Here is a 19,918-nt window from a genome sequence, read left to right as displayed (position 1 = left end):
TGGTCTAGACAGGATAGGGCAGACTACACAAGGGGGCTAAAAGTGGCACCAAGTGTGAGAAAAAAATGTGGTCTTTCTAGTCATATATACTTTTAAAGCAGCAATATGCAATAATTGCACTTCATTTAATAAATAAAAGGTAAGACAAGTATGTGTACTTGTACCTGTACTGCAAGTACATCAAACCTTGCAACAGAAGGATGTGTATTTGAGTATACTTTTACTACAGGTCCCTGTACATCTTTGTGCTTGTACTGCAGTCTTGTGTACTTGGCCAGCACAGAAAAACTACCTACAAAATTTCTCACAAAATTGCATTGTTTAATTTCTGATTGAAATGCAACATTGTTGTGAAAATGCACCTTGAATCTTCATTGTGAAGCATTTATCTGGCAGCCTAAAGGTGAAGGGAAGTTGTGCGTTTTCCAAATTATTATCCTGGGTGCAGTACCATTTTTGGCCACCAGTCTTACATATTGCTCCTTTAAATGGACCATAAACTAGGTAAGTATTTTGAATCATTTTGGAACGTCCAAGTGTGGTCTCGGAGCCATCTCGTAAAGAGGGCAGGATCTCATGCAGAGGGTGAGGGAGGGTCCGGATGGGGCTCAAGGTGGTAAGATCTCTAAGTGTGCCGCGGGTCGCTCGGCGGCAGACTGTGAACGATGAGGTCCAGCAAGTCTCGAAACTGCCGGGAGGCTTCGCCTTCGGCGGCTTGAAGCGACTGCGTCGGTCGGTGAGTCTGCTGGGGCACGTCCAGCTCGTCCACCTGCGGGCCCGACGGGTGCATGACCACCAACTGGTCTTGTGGGATGTCTGCGGCGGCAGCCGCCAGGTTGGTGGTAGACTTGGACTTGACACACTGGAAGTCTACATGGCGGCTCTTGCCCTCCTCCTTCTCCCACGACATACGGATGAAAGGACGCTGGACATAATTGTAGATGACCTCCGGACGACCTCCGGGACGTCGCTTCACTTTGTCTTTGTAGGTCGGGTAGCCTGGGGAGAAAGAAATCCAAAGAAATCAGAAATATTTTCTTTAAGGTTAACTTATTTAAACTTGTTAAAACACTTGTGTGTGTGTGAAAGAAGGGTGCAATGTCTACATACCTTCTATTCCCAGTCGGATCTTCTTCAGTCCTCTGTCTTTCAACACCGACTTGGCCACGTCTCTGTTCTCAATGTATTTGAAGAAACGGTATAGTTTGGTGCTGTAAAGTACTGTTAATAGACAAAGACAGTTGGTTTAGTGAAACTGTCATCAAATCAGCACAACCTCAAGGTCTGATGAGTCGAGAAAAGGGCTACTACATTCACACTTAAGCAGGGGGGGGGGGGGGGGGGGGGGCAATTCTAGGTTCGAGAGTTTGATCCCGACTGTGTGCAGTTTGCATGTTCTTCCCGTGGGTTTTCTGTGTGTATTATGGATTCCTCCCACATCGCACAAACATGCAGGGTAGGCTGGTTGAATACTAAATTGACCCCAAGTATGAGTGTAATTGTGAATGGTTGCCCGTCTCCTTGTTCCCTGCGATTGGCTGACCACCGATTAAGGGTGTCCATAGCTGGCTGGGATAGGCTCCAGCACCACCCGCGAGCCTTGGGAGGATAAGCAGTTCAGAAAATGAGTGAATTCACACTTAAATATTGGAAGCTTTGTGTCCACAAGAGCAACAACAACAGCTTGAGTGGTACCTTGACAGGCCAGCATGTAAAACAAATATCCTCTTTTAAAAAAGACATTGCGTATTGGAGCTTTAATTTACTATACAATATTAGTCAATAGTCTATAGACTATTTTTTATTATGAAAACACATAATACTGTAACACTCACCCATAATTGCCAGGCCTCTCTATGAAAACTGTCATACACATGCAGGCATTGGGATTAAACCCAAAATATGCCTTACCACCAAACCGTTAAAATTACGTGAAGCGTATAGTACTTCAAGATTTCAACTCAATGGTGATAATGTTTGCATTTCGCCATCACATCGCCTCCTGTGTGTTTTGCTCATAAGTCTGTTGGCCCATCTAGTACATCCGGCCCGCCGACGTTGTCCAAATTATTATTATTATTATTTTAATGCGGTCAAAATACAGGAAATCACTGGATGACCTGCATGAGCAATTCTGCCGTCGGTTTTGTGATTTTGGAAAAATTGACAGGTGGTGTCATGTCCTTTCTCACAAGACCCGGAAACGGTTCCACAGGAGTTGCAGTTGGAACTGATTGATCTCCAATGTGACAAGTTCAACTCCCTGAAAGTCTGAGTTTTAGGCTTCATTAAGTGCAGCCAAATTTCCAAACATCCAGAAGATGGCACAGAGGATTCTGGTGTTATTTGGCTCTACATGTGTGTGAACAGACTTTTAGTCTGATGAAAACCATGAAAGCACCCCATAAATCCCAGACGAGTGATGAGTATGTTCATACTTTAGTCCTTTTTTTCTATTTATGTTTCATATGTACTGTTAACGGATGCAGTTTTTTATATGTATCGTATCTTGTGCTGACCCGGCACGCCTGTCAATGTGGCCCCCGGGCCGAAAAGTTTGCCCAACCCTGATCTAGTATGACAACTAGACAAAAACTCAATATTGCACAATAAATATTTAGCGTGTAAACCAAATGTCAAACTGTCAACCAATACAACTAATAAAAACGTTTGGGTTACATAAAAGGTGACACGTAGTGACTGAACTGTTTGATGATATGCTCTTAACTACACTCAATATGGATAATCTCATCTCATTTTCTGAACCGCTTTATCCTCACTAGGGTTGCGGGGGGTGCTGGAGCCTATCCCAGCTGACTTCAGGCCAGAGGTGGGGCCTGAATCGGTGGCCAGCCGATCGCAGGGTACGAGGAGACGGACAACCTTTCACTCACACCCATACCTAGGGGCAATTTAGAGTGTCCAATCAGCCTACCATGCATGTTTTTGGAATGTGGGAGGAAACCGGAGTACCCAAAGAAAACCCACGCAGGCCTGGGGAGAACATGCAAACTCCACACAGGTGGACCGACCTGGATTTGAACCCAGCACCCCAGAGCTGTGGGGATGACGTGCTAACCACTCAAGCCGCCGGGCAGCCCATAATATAAAATAAAAATTTAACTCATAGGGAATATAAATAATCTATAACAAATAGAAAAAAAGAAAAGAAAATTATTTAAGTCATTAAAATTAATAATAAATGCAAAGACATTTTCCAACGTGGTGGAATTGTGAGTGGCAGCTGAGTAAATATATGTACACACGTACGTAAACAGACTAAAGATAGACCGATTATGGGGACTGATCTTTGGCAATTTGACCTATACCGGCTTTTGGCCTTTCAATTTGGCACCCTTTGTTTGGTAATGATAATAAGAAAAAGTCTCACTCTGAGAATACTCTTCTCCCATCTGTGGAGGGTACTCTTCATCCCAGTCCACCACGTCATCATCAGTCAGCACCACCACGTGACACTCCCTCTCTCCGCTCTGTGCGCTGGCCACCATCAGAGGCAGTACCATCTCCTCGAGGTAACACTCAAACTGACGCCTGGCACCGTCATTAGACAGCTCATGCATCAGGGCACCTACAAGGACAATGGCGATGAGGAAGGGGAGAATCTAAGTAGGCTTTCTTAAACAAATGGTTTGAAGTATCACGTAATCAGACATGCTTGACTGCCATTGATGGCGATAGAGATGTCCAATCCATTTTGATTGGGAGGGCCTGCAGTGATCATTCGATGGCTGAGTAAACTGGTGTCAATCGCAGTGAATGACATGAGGGCTAGAGGCAACAAAATAATCCAGGGGTATTACGTATCATGTCATTTTTAGAAGAGCAGAATTGGGTAAACAAGATTTGGTTTTCCAATTTTATTTTTAAAAAAAAAATGGACATATATTGCCGTCAGTGAAACATGATCACTCTACCAACGTTCAAACAAACACATAACACACTAAACTTAAGATCTATGTTACATTTTGTGAAATATCGATCTTTATGTTTATAAATGGTACTGACGGTCAAACGATTCAAGTTGTATTCCCGTGCAACGCGCATCAAGCTTCGTTATTATTGCCACTCATTTCAAATGAAATGGCTTGCCTTTTCCTTGCACCTCCCTCAATAGAAGCCTTTCGCTTTTCACCAACCATATTGAATAATGGATGCACGAGATATTTAATGATAAAAATGAAAAAGGTTCTTTGCGCACTGGAGATACGTTCACGCACTTCCGCATTGCAACGAAGTGGGCAGAAGAAGGCAGATGCTGGGTGAGCTGAGCGCTCACAGCGCCAGGCGTCGGTATTAGCGGCGGAAAGAAGTACTACTCGGAAAAAGGCGCGCAATACAAAATCGAACTTACGAACATTTTTCGACATAACGCAATTTGCAGACATGTTCGTATGTGCCGTTGTTCGTAACTCGAATGTTCGTAAGTAGGGGACCGTCTATATATATATATATATATATATATATATATATATATATATATATATATACATACATATACATACATATACATACACATACACACACATACAGTGGTACCTTGACATACGAGCATTTCGAGATACAAGTAAAATTTCAAGCAAATAATAATCTCTAGATACGAGAAAAATTTCGAGACACGAGAAAGCCAGGTGGCCAAGACATGAGAGGCGGTTTATCATTGTAGCGCACTGGTCTTTTTTGCCGCATCTCTTTCGTGTATAACAGATATCTACGAGCACTGGGCGGAGCATTGCATTTTTTTCAGTGTTTTTTTCCCGTCACTCAGCGCGAATGGCGTAGCGATCGCTAGTACGAGTATATATTACTTCTCGTTGGCAAGTGGTCATGCGTTATCCTATTGTGAGGACATTTGTGTGCATCATTTTCGGAATATTTTGAAGGGAATACAAAAGCAAACAGCACATCGATAGAGAAAGTCAGGGTGAAGGCGGGGCAAATACAGCTTACCCAGCCGGTATCAAACTTAAATACAAAATTAGAATTAAGTTTAGTGTAAGGTTACATTAAACTTATTTTTGAGTGTGTCTGCATCGTAATCCAAGTTCATTTATATTTGTTTATGTTATTAAACGAGCGTGTTGCCGTGCAAAAAGCGCCCCCTCTCTCTGTCCCGTCTCTCTCTTTCCCCCCTTCGAAATCCGTATAATTTTAGTACTATTAAACACATTTTAGTAATATTAAACCACTAGTTATGTGTTACTTTGTTAATAGATAGCGAATTAGAAGAAATTAAACATTTTTTCCAATCTAATATCCTGTTTTTGGTGTTTTTTCAGAGGGCTGGAACAAATTAATTCGTTTTCAGTTCATTTCAATGGGAAACGTTCGTTTGAGTTACGAGAATATCGACATACGAGCTCAGTCCCGGAACGAATTAAGCTCGTATCTCGAGGTACCACTGTGTGTGTGTATGTATGTATATATGTATATGTGTGTATGTGTGTATGTGTGTATGTGTGTATGTGTGTATGTGTGTATGTGCGTATGTGCGTGTGTGCGTGTGTGCGTGTGTGCGTGTGTGCGTGTGTGCGTGTGTGTATGTGTGTATGTGTGTATGTGTGTATGTGTGTATGTATGTGTATGTGTATGTGTATGTGTATGTGTATGTGTATGTGTATGTGTATGTGTATGTGTATGTGTATGTGTATGTATATGTATATGTATATATATATATATATATATATATATATATATATATACATATACATATATATATACAGACGCTCCCATACTTACGAACATACGACTTACGAACAACGGTACATACGAAAATGTCTGCAAATTGCGTTTATGTCGAAAAATGTTCGTAAGTTCGATTTTGTATTTTTTTCCGAGTAGTGCTTCTTTCCGCCGCTAATACCGACGCCTGGCGCTGTGAGCGCTCAGCTCACCCAGCATCCACCTTCCTCTGCCCAGTTTGTTGCAGTGCGTAAGTTGCGTAAGTGCGTGACGTATCTCCAATGCGCAAAGAACCTTTTTCATTTTTATCATGAAATATCTCGTGCAGCCATTATTCAATATGGTTGGTGAAAAGCGAAAGGCTTCTAGTGAGGGAGGTACAAGGAAGAGGCAAGCCATTTCATTTGAAACGAGTGGCAATAATAACGAAGCTTGATGCGCGTGAGAGTGGTGAGCGTTGCACGGGGATACAACTTGAATCGTTCGACCGTCAGTACCATTTATAAACAGAAAGATCGAGCAGCAGGACCCAAATATTGAACGTTGCACAAAGTTTGCAAATCAATTGAATGATGCCATACAGTGCTACCGTATCATTTATGATGAAAAGAAGAAGAAAACTGTGCAATCGTCGTTAGATCGCTTCTTTCGGCCAGTTTCTAATACATAAATCTCTCTCTCTCTCTATACAGTACTGTACATATTCTCCATTTTATCAAATGTTTTTTTCTGTACAAACCAATGCGTGTTACTTATACAAGCCTTAAACATACAAATGCACTTATATAAACCTTCAATATACTTATATAGGCCTTAAACATAAATTATAATACAAAATATAGCACTGAATCAACTTACAAACAAATTAAACTTATGAACAATCGCTCGGAACCTAACTCGTTCGTAAGTAGGGGAGCGTCTGTATACCGTATTTTCACACCTATAGGGCGCAGTTAAAAGTCTAAAATTTGAAGAAAAATGGAGGTGGCCCCTCCCACACACTCCAGAACAAGCCGATATGATATTCAGTCCCACGCAAATATGAACCCATGCATGACTGCAACAGGCAGATTTTATGTCTAAACTTGCAAGTTGCAACCTTTTAATGAAGTTGATTTGAGTGTCAAATTTGACATGCGGTACAACCAACACTAAACAAAGTCAAAGCGGACTCCAGCGGCACTTACCGAAAGCAGCACCACAACGAAAGCAAGTAGTGCATTGACGTACAGCTTCACACAGTCTGTACGGTGTGGGTACTTACTGAGGTCTCTGCACTTGATGGTGCTGCAGTTGAAGGAGATACACAGGTAGTCACATGCCTCCCTCAGCTCAGGAATGGAAATACCATCAGGGCAGCGGATTATCCCCGATTTGTAGTAATCCTGCCAGTTTCAGCACCATGCAGCCAAGTAAAGCAGGAAGTGGGGAGACGGGTGTTCACAAACAGACACACATAGAGGATGGTAAACAAAACGCCATTATTGATGCTGCTTCACTCGCCGAGGGGGGGCGGATTGAGAGAAAGAGAGAGAGAATGTGTGTGGGAAATAGAGGAGAGCAAGTGGAGTGGTGACGAACTTAAAAATTTTGTAGCGTCATTAGCAATGAAAAGGGACTCTGAGGGTAGGGAGTGAGTAAGGATAAAGGGTGAGGAGGAGGAGGAAGCTGCTGTCGTCATACTGCCTGGTCCACTTTCCCTGCGTTCAGCCTGTCTAAACGTGGCTGAGGAAACGCCCTCAAGTACAAGCGACTGATCAACGATGCCACAAAATGTTATTAAATCTGCCTCAATCGATCGGTCTGCTGATCGATTGGCGTATTTGTTATGACTGGATTGCTGGTTGTTCTGAGTTACATTTAATGGTATCTGATAGAATTAGCACATTTTAAAATTACCCAAACAAATTACATCAATCAGAAAAATTTACTTTTATTGCTTCCAAACACTATCAAGGCATGGTTAAATGAAATTGGTGTGAATAAATAGAGTAAAAAAGGTAAAACCACACAACACCTGAAACCCATTTAAAACTTTTAGAATGAACTAGAGCACAAATTGTGACTGAGGCTCACTGGTCAAACATAAGCATCTTCCCTCGAAAAAGTGATTAGCGCTTTGGCCTCACAGCTCTGGGGTCCTGGGTTCAGATTCAGGTCACGTCCACCTGTGTGGAGTTTGCATGTTCTCCACGGGCATGCGTGGGTTTTCTCCGGGTACTACGGTTTCCTCCCACGTTCCAAAAACATGCACGGTAGGATGATTGGACACTCTAAATTGCCCCTAGTTATGGTGTGAGCGTGCATGGTTGTCCGTCTCCTTGTGCTCTGCGATCAGCTGGCCTCCGATTCAGGGTGTCCCCCACCTCTGGCCCGGAGTCAGCTGTGATAGGCCCCAGAACCCCCGTGACCCTGATCAGGATAAAGTGGTTCAGAAAATGAGAGATATGTATTATAAGTATTTTCTAAAATGGAGTTTACATACTCGTATTGGGTTATGAACAGAGCTGTAAGCAAATTGCGTACTTAGCCAAACACTAAATCAAAGAAGCAAGGAGAAACTCGAGCACAACCTAGATGCGATAAAGGGAAAAGAAAGAGTAGTGTGGCAACGGAAAACAGGAAGGCAAAGAAATGAATCAAGACTACATGTGAAACTGAACTGCAGTTCTTACCAAAATGGCTCTAAAAACTGTGGAGCTGATACCATCAGCGACCTCAAACTCTCCTTTTTCATTGGGCCTAGTGAAATTGTTCTCCCGCCCCGAACCAAACATCCTGTAAACAGATGAGAAAGAAAAACTAAGCTTCTTTGACTACTTGTAAAAATTAGCAAAAGTTGGACACTGCTTTTGAAGATTTGTTCAGCAGAATCATTCAAATAATATCGGACATACACACCAGCTAGAGACAAAAGTAACATGTTTTGATGTCATAACACTAAAATAGGCTACAGAAAGCAAACTCATTTAAGGAGATTCAGTTATCTTTCATCCCGGTTATCTTCACGAGAGTTGCGGAATTGCTGGAGACTCTTCCATCTAATTATGGTCAGTAGTACACTCTAAATTGGTTGCCAGTCAATCTATAAGGGCACAATAAGACAAAAAACCTTCAAGGAAACTACAGGGAGTGCAGAGTTATTAGACAAATGAAAATTTTGACCACATCATCCTTTTTATCCATGTTGTTTTACTCCAAGCTGTGTAGGCTCAAAAGCCCACTACCAATTGGGCATATCAGGTGATTTACATCTCTGTTATATAAAGGGGTATGGTCTAATGGTACACGGTCGATTGGTCGCCGATCTTTTGGTCGCCGGTCTTTTGGTCGCCCGGAGGGTAAGTGATAATTACCATTTAAATCGTTGCTCAAATTCCTTAAATACAAACTGTGAATTACTATTTAGTCATACTTAATGCCCTAGTAATTATTAGGCTAAAGAAAAGCTCCAAATTTCCCAAACTTTTATTGTTTTTTGTTGGAGAACTTGTTAAGACCCTGACGGACGTAGCTTCTTAAAGGGACAACGCATGTACATACAAACTCTTATACACTCACACGTCCGCTCAGTGAAACTGCTCTTGGCCATTGTTGGCTTTTATTGATGCGTATACCGTGTTGTTCTACCTTGTTTTGACCGGTGACCAAAAGACCGGCGAACAATCGACCGCACACGGGTCTAATGATATCTGTGTACAGTGATCCATCGAATTTTGCAGATAATGTACACCAGACATGGCCGTGATAAACGAAAAACTGCGAAGTAGGATTACTGTGCAGAATTAGGGGAAAAACAATGGGTCCAAATAAAGCCGGTACAATGAAGGGTAGAGAGAAGAAAAAACGTATGATGACAATCGATATTAAGCACAAAATAATCGAAAAACAGTGGTGTATGCGTAACTGCGCTCGCTCACCAATACAAGAGGAGTACTTCGACAATATTACCATCCTTAAGCAGAAGGATGCTATAAAGGGTATCAAGCCCTCCAAAGGACTAACCATAATTTCCGAGCTGCGCAGTGGCATTCATAAGGAGATTGAGAGCCTTCTTTTAATATGGATAACAGTTAGAGGGAGATAGTGTGACCGAGTCAATAATATGCGAAAAAGCCAGCAGAATTGACATGAATTTAAAAGTAAAGCAATCATCTGAAAAAGGAAGTCTCCAACACCACCAGAACCCTTCATTGAAGTTAAATTTCAATCTATGTTTATGTTATGTTACGAGCGTGTTGCCGTCTGTCAAGTCTCTCTCTCTCTCTTGTGCTCTCTCTCTCTCCCTCTCGCTCTGTCTCGCCTGCTCTCTCACACTGTCTTTCTCTCTCTCTGTCTCTGTCTCGCCCGCTCGCGCTCTCTCTCTCCGGCGCTCTCTCTCCCCTCTCTTACCCGCCCAGAGAATAATATTTTCCGGAAAAAAGCAACGACGTCCGCCCACTGGCCAGACTTAGACGGAAACTCAACTTCTACTTTGCTTCTCTGCGGCATCCAGCCGTCTTGGTCGTCCAGAAAGCTCTATTTTCGAACAAGGGCGACGGCGTCCGCCACATCGTCACCCGGAGCTTCCACGTTGAAACATTTCTGGGAAATTCCACCATCAGTTTTGCAACCCAGAGGCTCCCTGTCGTCCAGTCCCCTAAGCGATCTCTATTTTCGGTTAAGGGCAACAGCGTACGTCGTAAGGTCGCTTGAAGCTCGCATTTAAAAAAAAAATCCAGCTTCACCAAGGCTCTCTGCCGTCCAGTCCGCCCAGAGAGCTCTATTTCCAGATAAAAGCGACGTCCACCGCCTGCCCCCCCCCCATTTTTGTTCTTCGGTGCTAAGTTGAGTGACAGTGCCCTGTTTTCCGCCATTTTCTGAGTGGCAAGCAGAAGACAAGGAAGTGTCTTCCCCTTGCGAGACTCAGCGTGAATTTTGACATTTTTAGAACATTTTTCATTTGGATACTTAATATAAAATACCCAATGTTTTAAAGGTGCGAAGTGGTGAATGATGACAGTATAATTATTAGGCAACTTTCTTTCCTTTGGCAAAATGGGTCAGAAGAGTAACTTGCCAAGCTCTGAAAAGTTCAAAATAGTGAGATATCTTGCAGAGGGATGCAGCACTCTTAAAATTGCCAAGCTTCTGAAGCACAATCATCGAGCAATCAAGCGTTTCCCTTAAGGGTAGCAAAAAGCGTGAGGTAAAAACGAAGTGTTACATCTTGTGCGGCGTTGAGCGTGGAACGTAGAGAGGAACCAAATGCAGGAAAGCAATCAAGGGATGAGTGAGTGGAGTGATCGGACAAAAACTTTAATGACTGAGGCAGGAGGTGATTCAGGAAAATAACAAGGAATTAGAAAAAAATAACAAAAACCAAACCTGACATGGGAGACATGGGGAAACGAAGAACTTGGAACATGACATGGCAACTTAGCATAACGCAAACAAAGCAGACGATCCAACCAGGACTCACAAACACACCAAAACCCCAAATTACCCCTAACACCAAAATGCAAAATAACTGCCAGTGAACTGAGAAAATGTGCAGCTGCCAGGATGCCGCTTGCCACCAGTTTTTGCATATTTCAGAGCCACATCACTGGAGGTGTACAATACTCAAAGACATGGACAAATAAAAAAGGCCCAAAAACAACCATCACTGAACAAGACACCCAAGTTGAAATGTCAAAACTGGGCAAAGAAATACCTAGAGACTGTTTTTTTTAAGGTTTTATGGACTGATGAAATGTGTCTGTGCCTGGAACAGTAAAGGGCAGAGAGCTCCAGTCCGACTCAGACGCCAGTAAGTTGGAGGTGGGTTATTGGTATGGGCTGGTATCATCAAAAATGAGATTATGGGGCCTTTGCGGGTTGCGGATGGAGTCAAGATCAACTCGCAATCCTACAGACTGTTTCTGCAAGCAGTGGTACAGGAAGAAGGCTGCAGTTGTTCAAAAATAAAATTAATCCACAAAAATACATTTTATCTAATAATTCTGCACTCCCCGTATTCAGAAAAACCATAGACAAGCAGGTTAGTAGTAACCGGCATAGTGGAACATTCACCTCACAGTTCAAAAGTCGTGGATTAAAATCTAGCCTCTGGATTTCCAGTATGGAGTTTGCATATAACGGACAATAGTGGATTTTTGTTTTAGGTTTTAGTAACCCGACATGTTTCGGCATGTTACTTTTCAGTGACACTCTGAAGAAGGCCACCAAGATGGCGCCGTTCACGCGGGAGCCAGTGGCACTCTGTACACTTCTGTTTTTCGTGTTTTACAGCCCTTCTATACTTTTTTAAATTACATTTTAATATTTCTTAATACATTCCTTTTTACTTTACTTTGTACTTTATACTTTTTACTTTAATGTTTTTACAACTTTCCTTGTTCTGTTAGCCTGGCTTCTTTCGGCTACTTCTTGTTTGGAACCATTCAGCCATGCCTACGCTGTCACACACATGGGACTAGCTGTTACAATACGCAGCAGAAGGAGCAACACCTCGGTGCCGCCGGAGTTTAGGAGCTGGACAAAAGTGCCGGGAGAAGAGGCAACGCTTCTGACCAACCATTCCATCGTGGGATAAGATGGAAGAGCTGTCGGCGCTTACCAGCAACGGAGTCGAGGAGTTTTGCCCTGCTGCTGTTTTCTTCAGCTCCAGACTACTGAGGAACTGTGCGGATGAGCTTGGAAGAGCGACTCTGCATATTCTCTACCTCGGTCACAGTCTGCAGAAGTTCCCCATCTCGTGGAAGACTTCCTGTGTGTGGTTCCAGTTTTTGTCCAACTTTACAACGTCTTTTTGAGTCTATCTGTTTTTGCTACCGAAACCAAGATGGCGCCGTTCAAGTGGCAGCCGGTGGCGGTAGCTCCGTCCACTCTTGCTCGTTTTGTGTTTTTGCTGCTTTTCTATCTTAATGATTTGATTTGGTGATTCTTAATGATCCCATTGACTTTGATTTGCTTTGTACTTTGTGCTTTTGCTTTGTTGTTCAGCGGCCTTTGCGACTGTACTGTCTAACTTATAACTATGCCTTTTCTTGCTACTGTCACAATGAAATTTCCCGAATACGGGATGAATAAAGTTATCCAATCCAATCCAAAGTAACATGCCAAAACATGTCAGGTGACTAAAACCTGAAAAAACCCCACTACTATCTGTTATAAATGAACTGTTCAAAACAGAACAAGACAAAATGAACTTAGTACAACTAATAATTAGTTCATTTGCACATTCAAACTAAAATTGTACTAAGAAATCTGTATAGATCATAAAAAATGAGTACACCCCTATCAAAGTATTTGAACAAGGTTTTAACCACAGATGAATTCAAATTCTCATGACAAAGTTTCCAAGCAGAGAGCTGACTGTAAAGGGTGGTTGACAATGAGGAAAACCCTCACCTGTTCATGCGGTCAGAAATGGCAGCAAATGGATGACAAATGACAAAATGTCTCAAGATTTTAGGAAGAAAATCATTAAAGCTACACTTGTCAGTCAAAATACTTTACCAAAAGTGGTAAATAGTTTTGTTTTTTGTTTTTAAATAGGGGTGACCCTACTTCGCGGTTTTTCGTTCATCATGGGCACGTCTGGTCTACGTTAACAGCGATAATCGAGGGATTACTGTATATCCTAAAAATGCTACTATTACTGCATGCCCTTGTTTGTCCATCAGTTTTCCAACATGACAACAGCCAATGCCATAGTAGCCTTTCTTAACAACAGCGTAAGAGTGATTCAGTGGTCAAGCATGTCTCCTGGTCTGAACCCAATTGATCACCTGTAGGGAATTCTGAAGAGGCAAGTGGAGCGTGACTCTCTCCAACAATCGGCAATTTAAAACAGGTCATTCCTGAAGAACTGAAAAAATGTAGATGTATCCCGTCAGAATCGTGCTATTCAAAACCTCGGAAACCTGTTGATGTCTTAAGTCATGGAGGTCATACAAAATACTAGATATGGCCTTTCATAACAGCAAAAAAGGCAAAGTTACTCCCGGTACACAAACACAGACAAGAACTAAACATTTTCTTAGCAGAAACCATGGCGCTGGGGACTAAATAGTGGATGAGGCACGGATGCCTTAAAGTTGAAACGTTGTTCGGGAACATTGTAACCTAAAGACTTGCTAACAATTGTATACAGCGTTTTTACCAAACCTTGGCACATACTAAAGTAATAGGATATTGTATTTTTGTTGCATCCATTGTGTCAGAAAGAGAAACAATATCCAAATAGACATATATGAAGTGAGAGACAGAGAAAACCTCTTAGTTTTTACCTGCCGAGCATGGTGTTGGGTTGAGCTGTAAAGATGTTCGGATCCACGACAAATCTTGTATTGTCCACAATAAGAGTCACTCGCTTTCCTGCTCGATGACTCCCACGGTGAACCTCTTTATTGCTCAAGTCATAGATATAGATATCACATGGTCCTTGGCCAGGGGTCTTGGGGAGATTGTCATCAACAGCGGTTCCAAAGGAGCGAGGTAGGTGCCCCACAAACAGACCTCCTCCAGCATTTGAACAGGGAAGTGAGCTCCTGGGTGGACGTGGACTGGAGGATCTGGAGGATGAACCGCCATCACCACGTTCTCGATCTGCAGAAAACAAGAGTATCGTATTTTTGGGACTATAAGTCGCATCGGAGTAGGCCTGGGCAATATGACAAAAATTGTGTTCACGATAAAAAAACATTATCATGTTGATATGGATAATTATCATGAAAACTATCACATATTTTTTTCTTTCAAATTTAAAACTTCTGTTAATAAGGAAATAAATTACTTTCCTCGGTTTTCAATTCTGAAAGTAACTGTTACCTTACTTTAATGAACAAAATATAAAATATGAGGATTTTAAAAAGGTATCTTTGTTGTTCTGTTTTACAATAAAGACACCGTATTTTCACGACTATAAGGCGCACCCCGAATGAATGACACATTTTATTTTTTTCCATATATAAGGCGCACCGCATTGTAAGGCGCACCGCTCCGCATTACACTGGTCTACCGCACAGCATTATACGGGTCTACAGTAGAGGCTGGGGTTACGTTATGCATCCACTAGATGGTGCTGCGCTAAAGGGAATGTCAACAAAACAGTCAGATAGGTCAGCCAAACTTTAATAGATTACAAATCAGCTTTCTGACAACTCCATTCACTCCCAACACGAATAAACAACAGTTTTTATTTATTTTCTCCGAGGTTAAAGTATTAGTATTTTTGTGACACAGCAATAGCATAATAACTCATGTTGAACAGGTGGGCGAATGCGGCATCCAACACGCATGTCTCCGTCTCACCAAAGTCGTCATTAATCGAGTCAGTAATTTCTGCCTTCCTGAAAGCTCGGACCACAGTTGAGACTTCCACTGGGAATGACGGCGAACATAGAATTAATGTGCTAGATCGAGCTCAACCGAAATGAAACGCCGTTTTATATATCTCAGCATTCAATGCGCACCGGAAATAGAGTCGGGGGCTGCTTGCCGTAGTTGCAAGAGCTGTTGCAGCTCAAGACTGATCCGTATCTAATATATTTCACAGTCTAGCTTTGAATGCTCTGTTGGCGCCAATCTAGCGGCTGGAGTTTTTTTGTCAATCCAGCCGGAATGACGGCGAGCACCAAATTAGTGTGCTCGTCGTCATACTGGGTGTATTGACAAAAGAACTACATATCCCAGCATGAACCGCGCACGGGGGAAAATGAAGTCGGAGGCTGCTTACTGTAGTTGCGAGACCTGTAGAGGATGGTGTACCCTATCGACTGTTTTTATTTTATTTTATCATGATAACAATTTTAATATTGGTCCATATATAATGCGCCCTGTTTATTTTGGAGAAAACTTAAGACTTTTAAGTGCGCCTTATAGTCATGAAAATACGGTAACTCCCTCATTACACTATAAAAGGTAATGAATTTACTGTTATTGTTGATTCTTCAGCTCCAGACTACTGAGGGACTGTGCGGAAAAGCTTTGAAGAGTGATTTAGCATATTTTCAACCTTGGTCTCAGTCTACAGAAGTTCCCGACATTGTGAAAGACTTCCTGTGTGTGGTTCCAGATTTATCTAGCTCTACAATGTCATTTTCTTGTGTCAGTATCCGTTTTTGCTACTGCAACCAAGATGGCGCCGCTCAAGTGGCAGCCGGTAGCGGTAGCTCCGTCCGCTCTTGCTCGTTTTGTGTTTTTGCTGCGTTGCTATCTTTTTTTAATTGCATTTTAATATTTCTCAATGCTTTCCCTTATACTTTGTGGTTTTTGCTGTGTTGTTTTGCGACCTTTGCGACTCGACCCCACCCGTTGCGTGGCTTGGTTTCTTTGTGCTAGTCCTAGACGTCTTTGGACCCGTTCAGCCGTGCCTCCGCTGTCATGCACGAGGGATAAGCTGTGAGCAGTGGACAATAATTCCGGGATAAGAGGCTACGCTTCGGACCGAGCATTTCATCATTGTTAGGGGAGCGTGAGATGGAGGTCAGATGGAGGAGCTGTCTGTGCTTGCCGGGCTGCAACGGGAGAGTTGTTTGCTTGTGTGCTTTGAAGCCCCCCACCGGCCTCTTCACTGCTGCTGGTGATAGGACAGCTCAGGAGGATCTAGACAAGGAAGATGGTCACCTCCAGACTACTGAGGGACTGTGCGGATCAGCGTGAAAGAGCGATTCTGCATATTGAATAAGGTCCCCACCTTGTGGACTTCCTGTGTGTGGCTCCAGTTTTTTTTACCTAGGTCTACAATGTCCCCTGTGTCTGTGCTTGCTACTGCAACCAAGGAAATTTCCCGAATACGGGATGAAATAAAGTTCTAATCTAATGTAATGAATAGTAAAAAAATAATGGTAGTGTCAACGCTTGGAAAATGGACTGAAGCCATGGATCGAACACAATTTAACAGCGAGGAGGAACAGCTTTGCTAAGGACTTGGGAGTGATGAATGTCGGATGGCCGCCAACAAGAGGTTCCATTCAAACTGGTCAGGCTGGAGGATAGACGCATCTCCTGGCGCTGGCTGCTCTGACTCCCTCCTTCAGCTGAAGCTAGATAAAACTCATCATGGCCGACTCTGTGTGCATCCTCTAATTCGAAGTTATTGAATGTTTATGAATTAGTTCCAACATTTTCTGGTGCCTTAGAAACCCGGGAGATTCATTTCTGAATTTTCGGACCGCGGTGGACTGAAAGCCGAGAATTACTGATGTCAGCTGCTCTTACTTTGAAAGAGAGGGCATTTCGGTCGATTGCAGCCCGTTTGAAGAACGAACCCCCATCGAATTAGAGGAAGCACACAGAGTCATGATGAGTTTTATCTAGCTTCAGCTGAAGGAGGGAGTCAGAGCAGCCAGCGCCAGGAGATGCGTCTATCCTCCAGCCTGACCAGTTTGAATTCCCTGCCTGCCTCCAACATATCCACCAGTTTTATTGACAAAAGGTCATGTGACATAGGTACAAACTTTAGGCGGGAAACTGTGAACAAAGAAATGGGTGTGTCATGGTAGATGACGCGCCCCTAACTCATAGGCGTCGCGGACGGAAATTTCCACCAGGCTATGCAAAATTCTATTCTAGTGACTACACTAAATAAACCAATTGACTAACAAAAAGCATAAGGAATACATTCCATACTCCACAGCAGGCAGCATCAGACGAGTTACGTGAGGATTTGGAATGGATTGTCAATGCCTAGGTGAAAGTGCCGGTGAGCACTGTAGTTTGGGCTTTCGTCAAAGCTGGAATTATTATTAAGAAACCCCACGACGAACACGCTGACCCTGACAATGTTATGGAACACAGCTTTGTTGGCCAACTCTTTATGTCGGATACAGCAGATGAGTCAGACTTTGACAGATTTGTAAATGTTTGAATACTTTGACTTATATTTTTGCGAATATACATTACGTCAATAAAACAAAATTAAACGTAGTTTTGCTCCTGTTTCCGTTTTTAAAACATACGCTAGCATGCATGCTATGTGCTATGCTGTGGTATGCTTGCACAACCATAGCAGCGCGTTCTTCAAAACACAGTGCCCTATGTATTGACAAAAAACAAAAATAGGGTTAAATTTGTTTAATGGGTGTGAAAATACAGTAAATTTGTTTGTTATATTACAAGTGCGTTGCCGTGCAAAAGGTTTATCTCTCTCTCCTCCTCCTCCTCCTCCATCCCACACTCCACATTGCACTGAATAATGTCTCTTTTTAATATTCAACATCATTACCAATAGATAGTTATTAGTTATCCTGTTTTTTGGTGTTTTTTCCAGAGGGTGGGAATTTTTTTTAAATAAATTGTATTTAGTTAATTTCTATGGGAAAAGTTGATTTGAGATACAAGTAAATTGACATATGAGCTCGGTCCCAGAAGGCATTAAGCTCGTATATCAAGGTATTACTGTACTCACTGTGAAAATAGTTCTTCTCCGCTTGATATAAAACAAAAAAAAACAGGTTAATGGGAGTTTTAGTCCAAGTCGTCCTGCACAGTCCAGACCTCGAAGGGCATCCCCTTTTCAGCGAGGTACAGCGTTGTGTTCGCGATGAAACAGTTTAAGAACCGGTCCTTTGTGAGGGCTTCCGTGACCCAGGCTTTAAGGTTGCTCATCCAGTAGACACCCAGCAAGGAATTTTTCTAGTTTTGTAAAGAATGAGGACAGTCGAACTTGTAAATTAAGGTTGGCTTTACAATGAAGGAAGCAGCATTCCCACACATGATGATGATCCGCACTTTCAGTTCATCTTTGCATAAGAATGTCCGGAAAGGCTTCCTCTTCCGAAAAAGGCCACTCTCATCCATGATAAAAGCTTGCTCCGGAAGATGACCTCTTGAATTACGTGAGAGAACTCTTCCTCGACGTACCATTTCGCTGCCTCTTCGTCTGCCGAGGAGGCCATACCTTTTCTTAAACTTTTCAAACCAGCCCTTGCTTGCAATAAAACCACAAGGCTCACCTGCAGCACTGGAACAAGGCTGAGGTTCAAATCAAATCAAAATCAAAAGCCTTTATTGTCATCATACACAGCTGCGTATAACGAAATTGGTGGTGCTACTCCAAGCTTTTCAAAGTGTGTTTTCCCAGTGAAAAAAAACATAAATAGTAGTATAAAAGTATAAAAAGTCACACCCCGGCTAGGTGAATTCTAAAATATTGCACAGATTCTGAAATATTGCACAGATTCTAAAATATTGCACAGATTTCTAAGATATTGCACATAGTTATTGCACACCCGGCAGTTATTGCACAGAAGGTATTGTGTGTCGTGCTAGCTCAAGTTCAGTCCTGATGGCTGTGGGAAGAAAACTGTCCTTAAGTCTATTTGTCTGTACTTTGTGAGACCTGTAGCGTCTGCCATAGGGCAACAGCTGGAACAGGTTGTGACCAGGGTGGTATTGGTCCCTGACAATGTTCCTGGCTCTGCTGAGGTAGCGAGGGCTAGCAATGTCATCCAGTGAGGGCAGAGAGCAGCCGATGATCTTCTGGGCAGTGTTGATCACTCTCTGCATGGCCTTTCTGTCTGCTGCCGTGCTTCCAGCGTACCGCACAGTAATGCAGTATGGCAGGATAATCTCCACAGTGGCTCTATAGAAGGTTACCAGAAGCTTAGTGTCCAAGTTGTTCCTCCTGAGTACCCTCAGGAAATGGAGTCGCTTCTGGACCTTCTTCACCACTGCCATGGCGTGGCGTTGGTAGACCAGGAGAGTTTGTCCATGACGTGGACCCCCAGGAATTTGAAGGACTGGACCCTGTCTACGCATTCTCCATTTATGAGAAGTGGGTCCAGATCTGTGCTGCGTTTGCGAAAGTCCAGGATTATTTCTTTCGTTTTTGTGGTGTTTAGTGTGAGATTGTTCACCAAACACCAAGAAGACAGTTTGTTGACATCTCTGTAGGCCGACTCATCCCCTCCTGAGATTCCAAATTTGATGATGGAGTTAGACTGGTGGGTCGGTGTACAGTCGTATGTGTACAGGGAGTACAGAAGAGGACTCAGTACACAGCCTTGAGTGGAGCCAGTGCAGAGTGTAATGGAGGAAGAGAGGTGGGGACCAAGTCTAACAGTTTGTGGACGGTTGGTTAAGAAGTTCTTAATCTAGTAGCAGATGGAAGAGGATAGTCCTAGGTGGGAGAGTTTTTCAGCCAGAAAGTCCAATATTATAGCGTTGAAGGCTGATCCATTGTGTGTGGTCGTTTGGTCGCCGGTCTTTTGGTCACCGGTCTTTTGGT

At 42.8% G+C, this 19,918-nt stretch overlaps 1 protein-coding gene across 4 annotated transcripts in view; it reads right to left on the bottom strand.

The window, feature by feature from the left end:
- Positions 1-300: 300 nt before the first annotated feature.
- Positions 301-19,918, bottom strand: part of LOC144071045 (BTB/POZ domain-containing protein 10-like) — a 49,489-nt gene continuing 29,871 nt past the window's right edge. For all 4 annotated transcript variants that reach the window (XM_077595758.1, XM_077595757.1, XM_077595759.1 and 1 more), the window contains 6 exons: positions 13,977-14,295; positions 8,376-8,478; positions 6,965-7,085; positions 3,392-3,589; positions 1,111-1,221; positions 301-999 (listed from right to left, as the gene is read on the bottom strand). In XM_077595758.1, the coding sequence (XP_077451884.1) occupies positions 626-999; positions 1,111-1,221; positions 3,392-3,589; positions 6,965-7,085; positions 8,376-8,478; positions 13,977-14,295 (1,226 nt within the window). In that variant the 3' untranslated portion in view covers positions 301-625. The remainder of the gene's footprint in view (positions 1,000-1,110; positions 1,222-3,391; positions 3,590-6,964; positions 7,086-8,375; positions 8,479-13,976; positions 14,296-19,918) is intronic.

The sequence above is a fragment of the Stigmatopora argus genome, chromosome 3 (assembly GCF_051989625.1).
Source record: "Stigmatopora argus isolate UIUO_Sarg chromosome 3, RoL_Sarg_1.0, whole genome shotgun sequence".
In the NCBI taxonomy this organism is placed as follows: Eukaryota; Metazoa; Chordata; class Actinopteri; order Syngnathiformes; family Syngnathidae; genus Stigmatopora; species Stigmatopora argus.
The sequence above is the reverse complement of the archived record's forward strand: the minus strand, read 5'-3'. Positions and strand labels throughout refer to the sequence as shown.